This window comes from Larus michahellis, chromosome 10 (genome assembly GCF_964199755.1).
Source record: "Larus michahellis chromosome 10, bLarMic1.1, whole genome shotgun sequence".
Taxonomy (NCBI): domain Eukaryota; kingdom Metazoa; phylum Chordata; class Aves; order Charadriiformes; family Laridae; genus Larus; species Larus michahellis.
The window spans coordinates 23,214,620-23,234,184 of record NC_133905.1 but is presented as its reverse complement, the minus strand read 5'-3'; the positions used below and the strand labels follow the sequence as shown (position 1 = coordinate 23,234,184).

The 19,565-nt window shown below is 43.3% G+C and overlaps 1 protein-coding gene across 5 annotated transcripts in view; it reads right to left on the bottom strand.

The window, feature by feature from the left end:
- The window catches only part of FBLN2 (fibulin 2), a 123,041-nt gene that overhangs the window by 38,265 nt on the left and 65,211 nt on the right, over positions 1 to 19,565 (bottom strand). For all 5 annotated transcript variants that reach the window (XM_074602740.1, XM_074602743.1, XM_074602739.1 and 2 more), the window contains exon 3: positions 3,191 to 3,302. In XM_074602740.1, the coding sequence (XP_074458841.1) occupies positions 3,191 to 3,302 (112 nt within the window). The remainder of the gene's footprint in view (positions 1 to 3,190; positions 3,303 to 19,565) is intronic.

Here is a 19,565-nt window from a genome sequence, read left to right as displayed (position 1 = left end):
AGCCACTTGGCCGCTCTCCCTATACCAATGGCTTGTTGGGTCAGCTTTACAGTAGTATTTTTCATCTGGATAGCATAAGAGAGGTGTAACCAGGAAGCAGTGGTCTGAGTTTGATTACAGGAAGGGGATTACCACCTCCATGGGCTTTGCTTTCAAGGAAGTTACTTTTCTAATCCAGGATTAATTGCCAACTGGAGAAATACAATTTTTTGAGCAATGAATGGTTATTACCCAAATATATTCAAGTACCAGTAATTTAAAAAAATCATTTAAAAAAAAAAAACAAAACCCTAAGGGAAAGTTATTGTTGTTTGTAGAAATGACAAAATGCTACCAGAAGCATTTTTATATACGCAAAGTGTTTGCCGTATGAAAAGACTGAAATCTCTATGCATTCGTGTTCTTGTTAAATGTGATGTTTAGCCATGAGAAATTCCTCTCATGTCTGAAATACGTAGTAGAAACAGTATTGTCTGGAGCACTGGAGCCTCACTGGCCATTTTTGATTTCAGTCTTTCGCTAACCAGTCTTTTGCGACCAGATAAACGAGCTGTTGGTTCAAAGAAGATTCAGAACATTTCTGCTTTAGGCAAAGAGCGTATCGGTTAAGATCAGTGAAATGACGTCAATGTATTCAACTGATTAGTCTCTATTAGGACACAGTGTCAGCAAAAAGCAGGATTCACACTGGTACGGCTGATATAAATGCCACCCAGATAAACTCTGCTCTATTATGATAAACCACATTTCAATTATGAGATAAAAACTACTACACTGGGTCAGATGAGATTTAATCGAGCCTAACATCCTATTTCTGACACAGCCAGTGGTACAAGCTCTGGGGGTACTTTTACATCTGACTATCAATTCACTACCAAAAGATTTCCTGTAACTTGCTTTATTTTAAGTTCATTCATCTAGTTACTACACGTGATCTCTTTTAGGTAGTCCCAGTTGCAGCACACTCCTCTCTTGGAGAAGTCATTTCTAGGTAACTTGCTGTTGTTTCTTACCAGTACCATTGTGTCTGTACCTTCGAAGTAAGCGAACAAATTGTGTTTAAAAAAGACTTCAGATAAGCACGACTTGTTTTACTGTATGACATTTGAGAGGGCTGGAGAAATAGGAAAGATGGGAAAATTCATACTGCAATGTGGTGGGGTTTTGCATATAACCCTTGAGCAGATCAAAAAAGCATCATCGTGTCCCTGGCTGAGCAAGACATTACGTCTGTTCAAAGAGTGGGACATTACATTTCACACATCACTCACCACTGTCTGTCTGTAGCCAAGCCCTGGGTGAACCCTAATCTGTTTATTTCTAAAGGCTCGTCCTGACCGTGATCATCTCAATTAACACATTTCCCATCCTGCAGTTAGTGTTGGTCATTACACAGAGATACGGCAAGTTGGTACATGAATATAGAATGTCCGGAGACATCAAGACACATCAACAAGTAACTTTAACATTTACGTTTTTGCCACTTGAAAACCCCAAAATAGCACTTGGAAACAACAGACACCTCAATCTGCAACCTCTAAAAAATCTATAGCCTCAGCAGCCACAGGGGAGGCTTCACTCATTTGCCTAAGCTGAAAAAAATTATCATAGAATCACACAATGGTTTGGGTTGGAAGGGACCTTAAAACCCAGCCAGTGCCCTGGGCAGGGACACCTCCCACCAGCTCAGGTTGCTCCAAGTCCCGTCCAACCTGGCCTTGAACCCCTCCAGGGATGGGGCAGCCACAGCTTCTCTGGGCAACCTGGGCCAGGGGCTCACCACCCTCGCAGCAAAGAATTTCTGCCTGAGATCTCATCTAAATCTAAATCTAAATCCACCCTCTTCAGGATCCGTCAGTAGACTGACGGTCACTTGTAAAACACAAGTATTTATTGACAACTATCCTGGCAGAAGAGTAACTAATTTTTGCAATCAAAATCTATCTTACACTTTTTAAAATCCTTAGCTACTGAGTTGAGTTAGTGGCAGACTCTTTGGAGCTTGCATGACCTGCGGGCATCTTCACGCCTGAGGTTTGGATACGTGCACGGTGACCAGCTCGGCACACCGGCACAGCACCCAGTGGGAGCAGGAAGGTTTTGTCTCTGCTTTCAAGGTTCTGAAGCCACTTTTTTTTCTTGAACACTTTTTTTACATGAACTGTTTTCTTTAAAACACAATCGAAATTTTGAAAGTAAAACAACTGAACTCCTCATCTCTTAGTCTCTTAAATCCCAACAGATTCACGGGGACTGAAACATTTAGGATCTGGCTTTTTCATCTAAGCCCAGCCTCAGATGTGCAGGTGCAACTCATTAATGTATTGGATTTGCACCTACTTAGGCCAAGGCTGGAATTTTTTAATCTGTCTTTACTTCATAGACAGTTGGTATGTGTCAGTTATGTCATGCCAGATCCCAGTGGGGGGGGATTTTAATCTCCCAGTAACTTCAAAAAGGTGCAAGGATACTAACTTTGATAAAAACTATTATGCCAAACTTTTTTAATGCTGAAAATGTTGGGATCTGTCTTAGAGAAATCCATCTGGCTTACGTTGCACCGTGTGAGTCTCAGATAACTTTGTCTTCATCCCTCCCTAAGTCCTGTTTCAGACTAGGGGGGAGAAGAATTGCAGCGAGCGTAATACGTTGCCCTTGTAACTCTGCACCCCTTCTTCTTGTCTTGCTGTGCAGTTTGAATCTGGCACCCTCGCTCGGACCAGATGCTATTGATACCAGCAGCATTATCAAGGCATATGGTCCACCCCTCCAGCTGAGCACAGACAGCAGAACCAGCAGCCATTCACACTGGACAATAAACACATCATTTAATGATATGGATAATCATCGCATTTAGCACTTGCCAAATGGAAGACCAACTCTGCCCTTCTATTTATCTGCAACTCCACAGATGTGCATGAAACTGGGAAACAAAAATTTGTGCTCTGCTCACGTGAGAGAGGAAAAAAAAATCTTACAAGGCTGTTGTTTAGATTAGATTTTGGGGAAAGGGAGGGAGAAATCCCTCTTTCTAATTTGCCGTGGCATGTTGCCACTCTACCAATAATTTATACAATGAACGAAACAGTTCCCAGTCTCCTGCACATCCCATGATTTGTACAATTGTTTGATTTCTTCTAAAGGACCGCTCTCTATGTTTATCTAAAATGCTTGGTTTTGCATTACGTACCTGCAAATATCACCATCCATTCCACTTACAGGGATTTCTGTGCACTCCCCGTTGTCCACAGCCCACTGTTGTCCAGCTCCACAGCAGCTCTCAATCAATTCCTTTGTGGAACCTGTATAAAACATACACCGGCAATTTTTGGTATGGAATGGATTTGGTTTAGCACTGTTTCTTTAATTGAGAAGATCTTTGAAATAACAATAGTTCAGCTTTTTGTTCTTTTTTTTTCTTTCTTTCTCCATTCCATTTGGTTATACGCACATACAGAAAAAAGCGACTGATACCTGCAGTATCTTGACATCATCGACCACTCGGTAACGTCTTTCAGACAGGAACCGCAGAAGCAAATTAGAGTTTCATTTACAATAAAAGACAACTGGTTTGAAGAGAACTCTACCTTTGACATCTCTGAACAAAAAGACCTGAAGAGTCATGCTTGGCCACATAACGCAAGTTAATTTAATAAGTCATTATGCGATTGTAACAGTGCCTTCACTCCCACTCGCTGGGCTGGGTGGACACACTTGGGGCGTCCAAGTACACCTTCCCAAAAAATGAAATTCAGCACACAGAGCGTACACAAGCTCGGCACATGGCACACACAAGCCGCAGTAGTTCCCTTATACCACATTGTAAATATGAAGTTTCACTGATGAGTAACAACAAACTGAAACACGTTCCTCGTCACAGTCCCTCAAAGTTCTTCGTATTTAGCGTGAGTGCTTTCAATAGGTTTGACATATGTAGCGTTAAGAAATTGTTTCCACGCGATAAAGAACTTTCACTCCTCAGAATTACCTAGAGTACATATACCTAGAGTGTCCTACAGCTGAATTTGAGGGTTCAGCTGGTTTAAAGCCATAATTGAAAAGGGTTTGAGAGACATAACGCTGACTCTGCTAATGAGCTCATGTAAAACACTGGCACTAAGACGCAGTAAAAGAGACGGACACGTAGAATGCTGCACTACTTTTTATATTTCTCCTTGTGGGTTTCCACTTAAGATGTAAATTTTCCGGTTACAAGTGAAATACGACTTAAAGCAGGGGATTTTCAATACACTACACATCTACTGTATATAACGGACGCAGGTGCCATCAGACTGGGCAGAAACAGTATTTTTTGGAGCCTGTACAGAAGTTTACTTCATGATGGGACATCTGCTGTGCTGCTGGGGTGCAAATACCAAACATCCACTAACATAAATCAACTAAACTGATACTGGAGTGCCAGGAGCCCGCTCCGTGGCAGCAGCTGGCAGGCGCTGTGCTGTGTCATTAGGAAGATTTCTCCTGCGACTGCTCACGCAGTGGGTGGACTCCATCGCACAAAGCACATGGTCTCCCCATCACCAGCTAACGGGTCCTCGGCACGAGCTTTCTGCTTTGGGAACGGTTACACAGGTATCAGGTATGAAAATGATTAAGAGATGCCTTTTATAGAGATGTGAGGTGCATTACAAATGTTTGGGGGCTGTGATTTCACAGTATTGATATACACGTCAATGCACATAATAAAGATGGTATATCAGACCATAGGGCTCTGCTTCCTCCACAGAGTCAATGGCCCTGTGCTGATGAGTTGGAGCAGTGCCTGCTCTCTCCATTGGCTCATCAAAAATGCTCCAGTTCCTTTTAAAGCCATTTATATGGATATAAGGAACAGTTCGTGCATTTTATTCATCCTCACAGGCCAGTCTCTGTCATGGTTTGGCATTACCATTAAAAGGAAACAAGACAAAGCCACCCCAAAGCTGAGTTGCAGGAGACGTGTGGGTCAATGGACCTTGGGCAGCTCCACATCTGAGCACTCACTGACCAACTCCCAGCAAGCCACACTGCAGAACAATGTATTTTCAAGAATCCTCAGCCAGTTTTCAAGTGAATGTCTCCTGAATTAAGTGTGCTTAAAGTGGGAGGGGGGGGAACCTCTTTCTCTACAAGGGTTGTAGGAAAAATGCCATTGCTGCAGAATGGCACTGCTGAAGGTACAGTGCTCTCCTGTCGACACTTGGCAACAAACCTAAACATTTGGAAGCCAGTCTTGCACAATTCTCATCTATTAGGGAACTGCATTCAGGTGGATAGGAGTGATTCCGCAGTCATTCCGTCTGAACTGAGAACCCTCTCCCCCAGCATGTGACAACCGTGTTAGATGGCAGCTTCTCCGATAGACTAGATTTGATGAAAAAGTTAACAGAATCCTTTCTTTTGTCTGCATTTGGTATATGGTATCAAGCCAAATAATTTTTCTTTGCAAAATTGTAATGCTTAACTATAAGTGGGACATTTATAGAAATGGTGACAATTCAAAACATATGGGTATCCACGCTGCACAATTCAGAAGGTACACAGACAGTCTATGTTCCCAGCACGTTTCTGCTGTCATGTATTTACGGCAGTTATTCTATGTTTCAAACAATAGTAGAAGAACTTTATATAGTGTCTTGTAGAGCAAAGTCGTGATTGGATACCAAGGGTGAGAAGTTTAAGTGTAGTGCTATCTTCAATGTTAAAAACAGTGGCACTTACACAAATAATACAAACCTCAGTAGAAGACTATTCCTCTGTACTTGTTACAGCTAATTTAGGAGATAATACTACATTTTGGAAACTGGCAAGTTCTCACCACCAGCATGGCTTGCTCTATAAAGAGCAACTAGAAAAATTAATGAAGATATTAAACACTACTGGTCCCAATAAGGACCCCTGAGGGGCACCACTCATCAGTGATCTCCATGCAGACATTGAGCCGTTGACCACTACCCTCTGGATGTGACCATCCAACCGATTCCTTATCCACTGAACAGTCCACCCATCAAATTCATATCTCTCCAATTTAGAGAGAAGGATGTTTAGGGGACCATGTCAAAGGCCTTACAGAAGTCTAGATAGACGACATCCGTAGCTCTTCCCTTGTCCACTGATGTAGTCACTCCACCAAAGAAGGCCACGAGGCTGGGCAGGCAGGACTTGCCCTTGGTGAAGCCATACTGAATCGCCTCCCTGCCCTCTGTGTGCCTTAGACTAGCTTCTAGGAGGAGCTGTTCCATGATCTTCCCTGGCACAGGGGTGAGGCTGACAGGTCGGTAGTTGCCAGGGTCCTCCTTTCTACCCTTTTTAAAAATGTGTGCGATGTTTCCCCTTTTCCAGTCACCCGGGACTTCACCTGACTGCCATGACTTTTCAAATGTCATGGAGAGAAACACTGGCCCAGGTTGCCCAGAGAGGTAGGAGATGCCTCATCCCTGGAAACATTCAGGGTCAGGTTGGACAGTTGCGCTGAGCAACCTGATCTAGTTAAAGATGTCCCTGCTCATTGCAGGGGGGTTGGACTAGATGGCCTTTAAAGGTCCCTTCCAACCCCAACCATTCTATGATTAAACACGTACAAAACATAGTGCCTGCTATCATGAAATGTCTGCACATGAGAAAAAAAACTTTAAAAAAACTGTATTTAACAGGAGGGAAGAAGAGGGGGAGAAAGAAAGAATACATGTCTCATTTCTGACCGAGACCTCATAGGAGAAAAAATACCAAATTTCATTTCCCTCTGTGTTCTTTGATCCCCAAAAGGGTTCATTACACACACTTTATAGCAATGCCTTAACAGACCTGAGTCCGATCTGGCTGAGCAATGCTGCCCACTCCGGTTGCCAGATGAAACACAGTTTGAGGACAGTCTTGCAATAGATTTAAGCCGTGGCAGCAAGGATAGGTAGGATTGCCCCTGCTCCTCCTGCGGAGGTGAGGGGGGCTCTGCGGGGGCTGCAGCCTCACGCTCTACTCCCGGCTGCGCAGTGCTGCTGCGGGAACTGAGTTCCCAACGCAGGGCCCACGCTCACGGGCAGATGGGAACACCAAGCATTTCTAAACCACACTTCTTGGTGAAAATATTTCAACTTTTTAATTACATTTTTAATTGACAAGAGAAAGTGCTCTGTGGAAAAACACCTTCTTCATCACTAAACTGGACGGACAGGGAAGGGGAGGAGATTACAGCAAGCGACAGGACACTGCTCCTCACAGCTGCAGCCACGTGTGCCCAAACCAGCAGCAACCTTGTGGCCTGGACCATCAAACCCTGCACCACCTGCCCCCCAACTGCCGTTCTGCCCCAGCCTGGATGCATTTTCTGTTAGTGCATCAATCAACAGCAACTCCAGAAAAGTAGTAACAGTTTTGACAGTTGACACTAAGATGGACACTTGGGCTTCCAGGACAAAACCCATCCTTGTTGTGCCCACCACAAACTCCAGTTGTGTGATTCCATTAGGTGCCACAGAAAAATCACTTGCACAGCAAGGTCTGCAGATAAGATCATGGGACAGAGCGCTTCATCTCTATCCTAAGTCCTTATTTATATGTTGGAAAAAAAAAAAAGCAGCGAGGGGGGAAAGAAAATGCACTTCACACTTCTGTAAATTTAACTTTGTTTTCTTTAAGGCTTCGGAGAGAGACAACCCAAAACACCCTCACCCTGTGCGGCCCAGCTTAGAGGGGGTTTGATGACCGAAGCCATTTCTGCCCTCCCGCGTTGCCCCTTCATGCTCACACGCAAGGGCACACAGCCCCGTAACAAACTGCAACGGGACTTCAGTCGATGCAATGCTTTCATTTTATGCGGCATATTAACAACATGAAAACCATACTTGAGTCTTGAAAGCTGTGTTACATGTAAGGGATTATATATGACATGAGATGGGTGATATATGCAGTTAAACTAGTCAGGAAATACACCTGGTACCAGATAATTAGGAAACATTGCTATAAAACAGTTTTTCAACATAGTTTTAATTCAGTCCCTTGGCAGAAACTCCATTCATTTTACCAAACACAATCTGTTGCTACGGTATTGCTAGGTTTAAAACACAAGGATACAGCAGAATTCACTAATCTATATTGCAGTAATGTACATGAGTTATAATTCAAATAAAAATTAATTACTCATTCCTCACTAAAGAGTCAGTATCAGATTGCTGTAGTGAAGTGCCACACTATTAGTGCAGTCATATTTACCAAATATATTGCTTTTTGTTATGATCTTATGAATAACTAAATCTAGAATGCAGTTAAAATGAACAAACTAATGCATTTTATCTCAATCAGGAATTAGAAAAACCGAATAATTCATAACAGGACTTACAGTCATTAGCATGGATTTATGATATTTTGATTATACATTAGTAAAAACATATACAATTAGATACACGCACAAGACTGAAGATCACACAGCTTCTACACTGGATGGAGACTTTAAGCTATACATATAATAGACTTTGAAATACTTAAACATTCAAACAGAGCTTTGTTTATTTGGAGCTTTCATGATATGAGCAGATTTAGAAGTCGATTTGCATCTGCTCACAGAAAACAAAGCCATTTTATTTGAGAACACCATAATCCTGAGTATTTGTATACTGTGTGCATCTTTGATATTTCATAGAGTCATTTAATAAGACACCTGTTAACAGATAATTTGCTATTTATGAATTTCTTCACTAGGAAAAAAAAGTCATTTATTTCAGGCTGTACTATAAAACAGCATCACGTCTCCTCACTTGTTTTCAATTTAGTAACTTATCTCCTACAATTATCACTCTACATCACTCTGAAGATATGAACTAAAGTACATTTTGGCCTTGTCTCAAAAGTTTGTGTATTGTCTTTTAGAGACATTTATAATCTAATTCAAATATTTAGAGAAACATTTTCCCCTCCTGAGAACGTTAACTCTTCCTTGACTGTGCTTTAAGATGTCATGGTGCCTCAGCACCTGGTCCAGACCTGACTAGGATGTGCCGCTCTCCAGGAATTTCATCTTTCAGACAGAAAAATCTGGTATGGGGGTAGATGTGGGGTGTATCTTTAAAAGTTTAGCTGAAGCTCAAACATTAAACTGAGCAAAGCACACAGTTAAAGGCTACTTAAATTACTCGCCCCCACTCATCCAGTGAACTGTAAGTTTTTTAGAATAGCAAAAGAGACAAAAGGGATTTTCAAAACCCCTCCTCCCCTCTTTTCCTCACAGCGTTCACAAATTATGTTTCAAGAGCGATAAAACATCAGCCAGCTCTATGACAGGTCAAGGAGGGACAGAACATTTCGGTTTCTTGCCAGAGCTTTTTTGACACCACAGTTTCACTGATTTCAGCTTCACCCGAGCTGCTACTCAGAACACGGGAGCGGTTTAACGCCCCGGATCTCGTTGCTTCCTTCCATTCTCACTTCGGTTCTGCACCTCGGCAGAACATTCCCATCGATCGACTAACTCCTATTGTGCAAACATCCACTCTTCGAGCAAATGCATTGACTCAGTGACTGAGCTATTAGGGACATTTTATCCACTATTCTCCTGTTCTAAACGGTCCTTTCGTCCTAGCAGAACACAGACAGACCAACCTTAAGAGTTCAGCTTGCCAGCAGTGAGCACTGACCCATCCATCCCACCCTTCCACCCACGAGTGGCAAGTGATGGCTTGAATCTTGGCCATTAGCTTTAACAGTACCAAGGTTTCATTCAGTTAAAATAAACTATTAGTTTCCTTTCTAATAAAATTATTATAGGAGCCGTGCCACATTAAAGAGTCTTAGTTATTTTTATCTACAGAGAGACCCATGTAGGCAGACATAGCGCGGGGACTTTGATATAACCATTTGATCCGAGACGTAGATAAAGTTCAAAACTGATATTACTCCCAATAAAATGACCCATTAGCCAGGGAAAGTCAGTGCAGTGTATTCCAGATGAAACACAAATCACCGGGAAGACTGGCATTGCAGGGGCAGCGTGACACCGCCAGCCCCAGGCAGCTATGTCTCTTCACTGGTGGCTTTAATTTAAGCTGCTAATTGCTGGATGGGCCCTCGCATGCGAAAGAGGCGACGCTCAGACCTCCATGACTGAGCTGAGCTCTTGTTCTTACGATGAAGCATGCTATTCAGTAGCTATACCTGAGGAAAATCATTTATCTTCCCCAAAACTATAGTATTCACATTTGGGTAGGGGAGGGAACTAAAAACCAACAAACACCGGAGGATTTCACACGGAGATGAGTTTAATTTTGATTTGGAACCTCCTAGAAATGAGGCAGTCCATTAAAACGCGTCTTCATGTGGAGGCTCTCATCGCTCATCCCCATGGGAAGCTGACAGCCGTGACTCTCAAGCTAGAACATCATTTTGAAAAAAAAAAGCAACCGCACAAACTGCCCGAGTCCCAGCCCAGCATAAACCAGCCACCCCACGGAGCTCGGTGGAGCAGGCTCCCAGCCCAGCATCACCCGCATGCAGGCAGCGGCAGCCTGCAACGCGTCAGGTTAACGAACCGGCCTCTGAGAGCAGCTAATGAGTCTCCCCAGCAACACCCCTGGCGGATAACGAGTCCCCGAGTAGCAAAGCCCCCTGAGGTACCAGAGCGCACTAGCACCTTTTCACTTCTTAAAAACAAGCTGTTATTTGGTATAAAATCGGATCCAGGGGGATGGGTTGCTTTCACCTGCTGCAACCATCCTCACCCACCAGAAATGAGCGGAGAAAGAACAGAAATGGTACTGGAGCAGAACAGGAGCAGTCTCCACCACCTTTCCATGAGCACGCGGGTCCAGGAAGGGATCAAAGCAGAGTGCTGCTTTTCCTGTCTAGTCGGTGCTCGTGACTTGTCTCCCACTCCCTTACAAAAAAGCCACCTTTAAAATATGTCTATAGTTTTATATATGTCCATCTTTCCTTTTAAAGGAAGGGGTATCTAGACCTGCAAGGCACCCAGCACATAACAAGAACTGTTTGCTCACGCTGGAGAAAAAGGTATCATATTTCCTTCTCAAATACCTGCCTGAGAACATAAAACCATATTCTATGGCAAATAACGAAAGAGAAAGTCACAGAACAACGATTAACTTGGCGGGGTTCTTCAAATACTGAAAAATACCTGTTTCCAGTGGGTCTTTTTTCTGCTTCAATCTCTTCATCATTTAAAGCTTTAAAAAATAATAACAAAAAAAGTACTGTAGCTTTACGCCTTAATAGGTTGTCATTTCTTATCTTATCAGCAGTCTGAGGGGCTTTATTAAATTCCCTCATTGAATTTCACCATTTGGCTGTGCAGTGTAACATGTTCTTAAATTGATTTATCTGAGATGGCTAGAAAGACATTTTAATGAGCACAGGTAAAGGGGAGAAGAACATTTATCTTGGCAAAGACAGGGGAGGGGAGAGTGACAACGCAGCCCCCCAGCCAGCTGCTTTCACTTGAAACTGCACTATCACTTACGTCATCAGGACTGGTTAAGCTTTCTTCAGGACCTGGTCCCAGATAAATCAGCGTAGGGTTTATTCTGTGCAGGTTCCTGCAGGCTCCTCGAAGCGCCTCAGTGTTCAGGAGCATATTTGACTCTAAATCTTCCCGAAACGAGAGTGGTGCTCGAGTGTTTCCATGATCAAATCCTCAGTTAGCTCACTGCTGGGGAAGGGGCTTTAACCCACGTGCACTCATTAGACTTTTAGGCTCCTCTCATTGGAAATAACGAAATAACGAAAAAGCAGATTGCAAGAGAAATATAGACTGAGCTGAGAGTTCAACACACATCTCATGGCTTCAATCCAGCACCTAGTCCTTCCCTCCTCTTTCCAGTCATCCTCTTCCATTCCTACTGGACTCAATTTGCCACGCTGTTACCACAGTAATGTAAGTGCGGTCCATCACACTTGTAGCAACCTGCCTTCATTTTAAACTTCATACAGAAAAGCTTTTTCTATGCTCTCCTACTTCCTCTGAAGTCACCTGCGTCTCTTTAGAAATCCATCCCACCATTCACCCAGGACAAGTTCCTGTTATATTGCCTTCACTCCTTGGGAGGCATCTGATTTCCATTTCAACCCGAAAACGCTCTGCTTCCTACATTATTCTTTTTTCATAAATTCCTTATGCTGGCTTGCCTGGCAAAATATAAAGAGTTGTGTCTGCCCAAAGGCACAATGAAAAACTGAATAAACCAAACTGCATGTTCTCATTTTACTATGCACAGTACAATAGAGACATACATCAACATAACCTCAGCCAGGATTGTCTGGCAGATTTTGCTCAAAGTGTGAATGAATAGCAACCTTATATTCCCTCCGGCTTTAGTTCTGGATAATCCTTGTAAGTCAAAACTTGTATTACCTGTGCCAGAGGTCAGATAATTTAGACTATGTTTGGTCTTTAACGTTTCCATGACAGAGCCCTTTATTAGATCCAGGTTGAAAGAAGGGGGGTGGGGGTGGGGAGGGAAACAACTAAATAAATTCTTTAACCTTTTTCACCAACTAAAAACCCAAGCAATTTCTCTTCCTGCCTTTTAAAAAATTGGCTTATTCTGTCACCGAGTTTAAAGTGAAACAGTTCATACACAATCATCCCTCTATCGGCTACAGTCATAACTCCGAGTAGACATAGTGTTTCTTGCCCTTCAGCGTAGCCTTGGCTGTATTTTCCTCCTCAACTTTCCTTCCCCAGCTATTGCACAGAGTGTATTTACACTGTCTATTAACTTTCAAAAGAGCTGAGGCTTTGGAAGGCCTGGTTCCGATTACCCTTGTAATTCCTGTCTAAAGAATTTTATCTTGGGGGAGAGCGTGCTCTTTGCGTACTCCTTTTTGTGGCTAGGTAGGCTCCTTTCTTCAAAGCCGGCATTTCCACCAGCCCTGTTTAATTTTAAAGTTGAAATTAAGAGGAATAGTGTTTACTGGGGGATGTAGTCAGGGACTGTGTCAGAGCATTTGGGACATTTAGGCAGCATCACTGAATCTGCTGCAACTCAAGCAGTTAGTAACGCAAGCACTTTCAGTGCCAGTTACAAATTGAGCTGAGGTTGTAACGATAATTAAACTACAGAAATAATATTCCTTTAAAAAAAAAGGCAAACGAACATAAAGAAGCAAATGGATGTGTGCGTAAGGCCTTAATTTAGCTTATGCGCTCTTCCTACTTCTGTGTGTTTATCTACAGAAAAGAATTTCACCATGTAACTATTCAAACCCACATACTGCAATATTACAGACAGCCATCCATCAAGACTCTTTCCTGCTTAAAATTTTAAGAGTGTCGCAGTGAAAAAGGTCTTTGTTTTGGTCTGGGAATGTCAATCAAGGACAAGCCAAGCTATTGTGCCATTTTGGAGTTCAATTGCTTAAGAACGCCAGACACACCTTAATCACGCAACCCATGTAAACACATAATTTGATCTCACACCAATCACAGCAGAAATTGTACTTTTGTTTAAAGTCACAAAGGAGGATTGTACATTTGCATCCGAATTGTATCTTCTTCACTGGGGCTGAGATGACAGGCTTAGGCACCGCGCACACGCTGGCAGGGCTAACCCGTGAGAGGGAACTGGTCAGGAATAGCCACATGAAGCCAACCCCAAAGTTCACCCGTCTTTCAGGGTGCAGTTGTGAGCTTCTAGGTGTCTGAGTTTTGCAACTTTGGTAACTGCAAATAAACGCCAAGCAGATGGCCAGTGCTTGATCTGCTTCAATCAGTACAACCGCATGCAGCACAGACTAAAAATAACGCACCCTTAGCTGCGCTCTAGGAGAGCCCATCAGAAATTGTTCACAGAAAAACTCTTGAATCATTTTCTGGGGAAAAAAAAACCAGGCCAACGTTTTCTTTCTCTTCATGACCAATTCACGCAAAGTAGAAAAACAGTAAAAATCATGGGAGAAGTTATGCACTGTGAATTGAATGCTCATCTCTATTCAGAACATTACTGAAACAAACTGGGAAAATTTACTCCCTGACTCATCCCCAGCTGCTGGTGTCAGCTCGTTTTCTCTGCTACATTGCTCAACACAACTTTCAAAGTAACTTAATAGGGTGCGTTCACAACAGAAGCAGCAGCCCCAGCCAAATAGTCTTGCACACCTTGGAAAGGTAAGAAAAGATAAGATTGCACGATAGCGTCAGTCAGCGACCCACAGCCGCCCCAGGAGCCTGACCTGCTCCTGGTGAAATGCGTGCCCTCCAGCTGCCTTTGGAAAAGGCTGAGGACTGTTGAGCAAACAATTCTGAACATCAGAGGGAGGAAACCTCTGAGTTTCACCGAGTTTCTAATTAATGCGTAGGGATGCTTAAAATGAACAGAAAAGCAACAGACTCCAGCTTTCCTTATTTGGGTATCCTACTGTACTTGCTAGTCCTCGTCAGGTTTATAATCATAAATTACATTGTTTATTTATTTTATGATGTTCCGACGAGCTCTCTCATTTCCTTTGGCTTTCTTTATGAAGTTCTGCCATCAGCATTTGTGCAAGAATTTCAGCAATAATGATTGTGGCCCAGGGCATTTCCTGGATTAATGACAGGCTGGAAGAGTCGATGGCCCACGGTTCTGCCTTGACGCGTTAACCCCAAGGAGGTTTAAATTCTCCAGGAAGCACCCAGTGCCAGAGCAGTTACTGTGAAGGAAATTCAGTGGGATACTTTAGTCAACAGCAACAGAACAAACTTCCTTTTATCCCTCACAAATGTAGGAGGAAATATTAATTTGAATGGGCTGATAATGATGCTTGGAGTGTTTCAGGGGAATTTAGCGGCCGCTAGCCGGAAGCACAGCAGGAAGTTTCTCTTTTGCCATGCAGTATGCATCCGAACCAGAGCTGTTTGGGAACAAGGTTTTTCAGTTCCCTAAGAAATTAATGATTTGGGGTGGAAATAAGGAAAATAGAGTTTTTAACTTCTAAATGACGCACCTTGTTTGACACTCTTACTGTGGTTTCACATAGGAGCTATTGGGTGACTCATTTTGCTCATTTCCACTTCAGATTTTATCTCCAGCTCAAATTATCCGGTCTCCCATGGTGCAGCTCAGCGTAACCCCACTGGAGCCTTTGGCCACGATAAACCACGAGAAATACAATGCCATGAAGTGTTTAATTCCCTAATTCCCCCCGTGAAAAATCTACACCACTCAGATCACACACGAAACTCAAGGCTTCGTTTCAACTCATTGCTCCTAATTAAAAGGAGCAAGTCATGCTTGTATGTGTTCATCAAGATTAACGATACTATTGTATACTTGCAAGCACTGAAGTTACCTTCAAATAAGGTATATAATTTGCACGTTATTGTAAACTACGGCAGAAGGGGATGCTTTAGTGAAAAAGCCAGGGTTTGAACCAGCACCCACGGAAGCCTACAGGCCCTGTGTGCTCCTTCACTAAAAATTAAAGCACAAGGGCCTTGAATATGTAGAATAACCATGAACACGTGTCTATTAAAGCAAGTCCTTAGCTCAGCAGCATTGATGAAACTTAGACGCGTGCTGAAGGCCTTTTCTGATTCAAGTCCTGTATGAGGCGCAGTGACATCAAGTATGACAGTGCTTCCTACAGGGAGCATTCAACAAGTAACATCTGTCTCCTACAAAGTATGAAATAATCATAAGGATGTTGTGAAAAGATTAGCATTTCATTAGCTGACAGCTCGTATCTGTCTCTACAGAAACTATTTCTTCAGCAATCTCAGCATTTTGTGCTTTTTGTAAGCCGCGGAGATAGTCGCAGTACTTTTCCTTCTCAAGCTCGTACATATACACCACTCGAAACAAGCACAAACACGGCTGGCAAGACAGAGCACAGTCCAGCTTCGCCACGCACCCCATGCCCAGCTAGGAAGGAGATTTCTCTTCCTGGTCCTGCCCAGCCGGAGGAGAGGACTGTGTGCCACAGCAGCGCCGGGGCAGGCTCCACCGCCCCACATGCAGCACCTGAACCAGGCGCGAGTTAAATCTCAGCTGGAATTCGATTTCCTGCAATGGACTCTGGCTACACTTCCCACTTGGAAACTACAGACTGCAGCCAATTTTAAAGGAATTTACATTCCTGAACATATTTTACTTTGGAACCAGAGATGAAGAGAGAGAAAAGGGACTGGGTTGTGAAAAGCTCCAACTCTGTGATTTAAATGTGTTTTGGAGCATTTGGGATAAGGCGGCAAATTCTAATGAAGGGTGGAGAAGTCTCTTCATCTTTCCCACAAAGGCTCATTACAGTTACTGACTGCAGGAGACATCTGAAACGAGTAAAAGAAAATATTAAAAGAGGCAGAACTTTACATACCACTTCATCTATACGTTTCCAAAAACTAGGTTGTATTATTTGCATGTAAATAAATAAGGAGTCTACTGCTCATTTTCTTTCTTTTTTAACATTCAACCATGAGCTGGGAAAGCAACGTCCATTTACACACGGCACCTGTTCGAGCTGAGGACACAGGACCTAGATAAGAGAGGAGATGATGGAGAACAGAAGTCACTGAAAAACAGAGCAGGGAAGTGGGTTTAGTGCTTCGTATTTAAAGATCAAATTATAACTGAATGATGAAGGTATCAGGATGGTTCAATTTTGAAATTTCTTATCCATGTTTCTAGTTCAAGTTACGTACTAATAGCTAGTAATGGGTACAGTCTGAGTTCTGTCCTGAACACTGTTGATAACAAGATCCGTGACAGAAACCTCTCGGGGGAGTACATAAGAGAGGAGCTAAGTGTCTATATACTTAAAGCCAGAAAAGTCTGGACATAGCTGCTAAAAGAAAACAACTTGCCGAGTCATCATCCATGAAGCAGGGATCCAAGAGGATGAAACACCAGGCTCTCGGTGGCTGAGAGGTTTTGGAGCACCACCAAATTTTACAGGCCCACGTAGACAAGGCCAGTGCTTAGGAAAGCCAAGGTCCTTCACGTTATTCTCTGAATTTTAGTTGTTAGCTTAACAACTGTGCTCCATTAGCCAAGTTAGCCAATAGCTTCAAATGGGACAGTGTTTGTTTATACTCTCAGGCTACAAAATGCTGACACAGAGTCAAGCTTTTTAACGTTTGCACATGTTTAAAATAAAAGTTTTCCCCTCAACCCTCTTGAGTTCTCAGTGGCCTATTAATTTCTAAGGAAAATGAGCACAATCCTTGCATCTTCACTTACATGGGATCTGCCCATTTTTTCCGGAGAAAGGAAAAAAACATTCACAGCCCAATAAAGCATAAATTTTATCTTCACATGGGAGGTAATTACTTCATCCCGAGCTGCTTGCATGCCGAAGAGCAACAAACACAAGCGCAATTCTGGTAAGTACCGACACGTCGTTAAAAGCAGGGGTTACGTCGTCTGCATTCAGCCCAGAGGTGGCTTCGCAGCCTGAGCTCTGTCGGAGGCCTGCCGTTACCACCTCAGCCATGTTTCAATAAGCCAGCCACGTCCCCGCCCTTGAAATCAAAGCGATATATTTATAACCTGCGCGGAGACCAAAATCACTGGGCAGATATTTTTTTCAGTGCTATTCTCCTTCCTGCGTCAACCTCATGAAAAACAGATTCCTCAAATGAAGTCAGAGAGCACCAAGGCGACGAGTGAAAGATAAACTCACCCCCTCTTGGCTTTTCAATAGATCCAGGCCAAGAGGAGAAATATCTTAGTGCTGACTTGTCATACGCTATCTATGCCCACTGATTGGCAATACTACTTATAAACACTGACATGTAGATTTTTAATCAAGTAGATGATTTAATCTGTTATTTATGTACACCAAGGCAAACCAGCAAAAGCCCATGTTTTTTATAAACTACTCCACAGAAGCAGGACTCTGTGCATAATATTTGGTCTCTCCAGCACTTTTAAAATGATGACTTCTGTCTGAGATCAAATTTGGTTTTATTTGGATTTGCCAATTACACCATTCCATGCTGTACCTGCAATCTCAAATGGACATGAAATGGATCTTTAAAAGCAAAACACAACACCAGGGAGCATCCACAGGGAACTCACAGATCTCAGTAAAGTGCCAGCGGTATCCCCTTATTTTCTTCCCTGCATTTTCCTCCTTGGGTGCAACTTCTTCCTATTAACCTCCAAAAAAACCTTCTCTTCGTGAGAAAGGCCTCAGATGAAGCAAGTGGCACATCCCACACATCCCAAGCGGGATCTTGGAGGCAGGAAAGGAGGCAAATGCCTCTGGGAAGGCCCCTCCTTACCTCTGCCAGGCTCCAGGTCTCATTTAAACCCAGCAACCTCAATACTAACTCATGCAAGGGGAAAAATCCTCCCTCTTACAGCGCTAAACCTCAACGTTTTAAGACTTCAGAGATGAAATGTGATGTAATACACACATAAACTCCAGAATAATGTGCTTTCTGATGACACCTATGAGACGAGAGCTTCTGTGCTTAGCATTAGCTGCATTTCCACAGGCTCTAGAAGCTGCTACTCCGCTTTCCACCCTCCACTGCCCCCATCACTGATAAGCTGATCTAGACCTCAGTGGGAAGGAGAAAGGGAGCAACGTGCAGGACAACACGGAACGGTACAGCACGTTCTTGGCAGTGGCCGGGCACCAGCCAGATCCCTCCCCCAGTAAGGAATGCATCTTTCTTAATCAAGGGAGAGGTTCAACTTTGAACTTGCCGCTTCTCCCGGTCAACAAACACTCTTTGTTAACTGCCAGCTGTTTCCTCATCACTGCAAGACATCAGCTTTCACGTAGGACAAGGGCCGCGCAGGGGTGAGAGGCCAACAATTGTTCCCTTCTACCATACAGCTGGAAATACGGGGTCGAATCTGACTTCTGCTGTGGCTTTGCCACTCTGTATAAACCTGCAATGAAAAGGAAGAGGGCTGGAGGGAAGATGAGGTCTATATGACTATACCAGAGTACCAGCCCATATTTTTGTGGTGTCTGCAAACCAAAATGAAAAACAGAAATTCTTGTCATATCAGATATGTGAGTCCTTATAAAAAATTTGAAGAAAATGTACCTGTTTCCAACACAGGAGTGCTCTGGACGGCTCGCAACCCAACTAGTCCAAGCTGCAGGTACCTACGATGCATTTTGCTTTGAAGGATTTTCCAGTCCTTTCCACAGTTGAGACAGAAAGCCTTCTGAGGCCTAACACTGTCCCCAGGACTCTGATGTTCAGTACACGGGCATGGGAAAATGCTTTTCTGTAGTGGCAGTCCAATTAAAGGTTAAAGCTGCCATGCCAGGGGGAGGTCCAAAGCTGCTGGGGGAAGCACCCGCTCGGAGCCGTGCTCCCTTCGGCAAGGGTTAGGACCACCAACAGAGTTTATTGGCAAGGCTGCTTTTAGGGAGGAGTTGTTTGTTTTTAAATTCAAGTTAAATGCACTGCAACCACATTATAATGAAAGATTGGCTATCTGGCAAAAGACAATATAAAGCCTCTTGGGATCACAAGCTTTCTAGGCAATTTGTTACAAAAACTTTCATATAAAATCTGAATATTCAGCTTTCAACAACAGGAAAGTACCATCCACACGTTTCAGGGTAGGACCGCTCTCTTTCATCTTCTTGTCTCACCCAGATCACACTGGGCAAAGGCA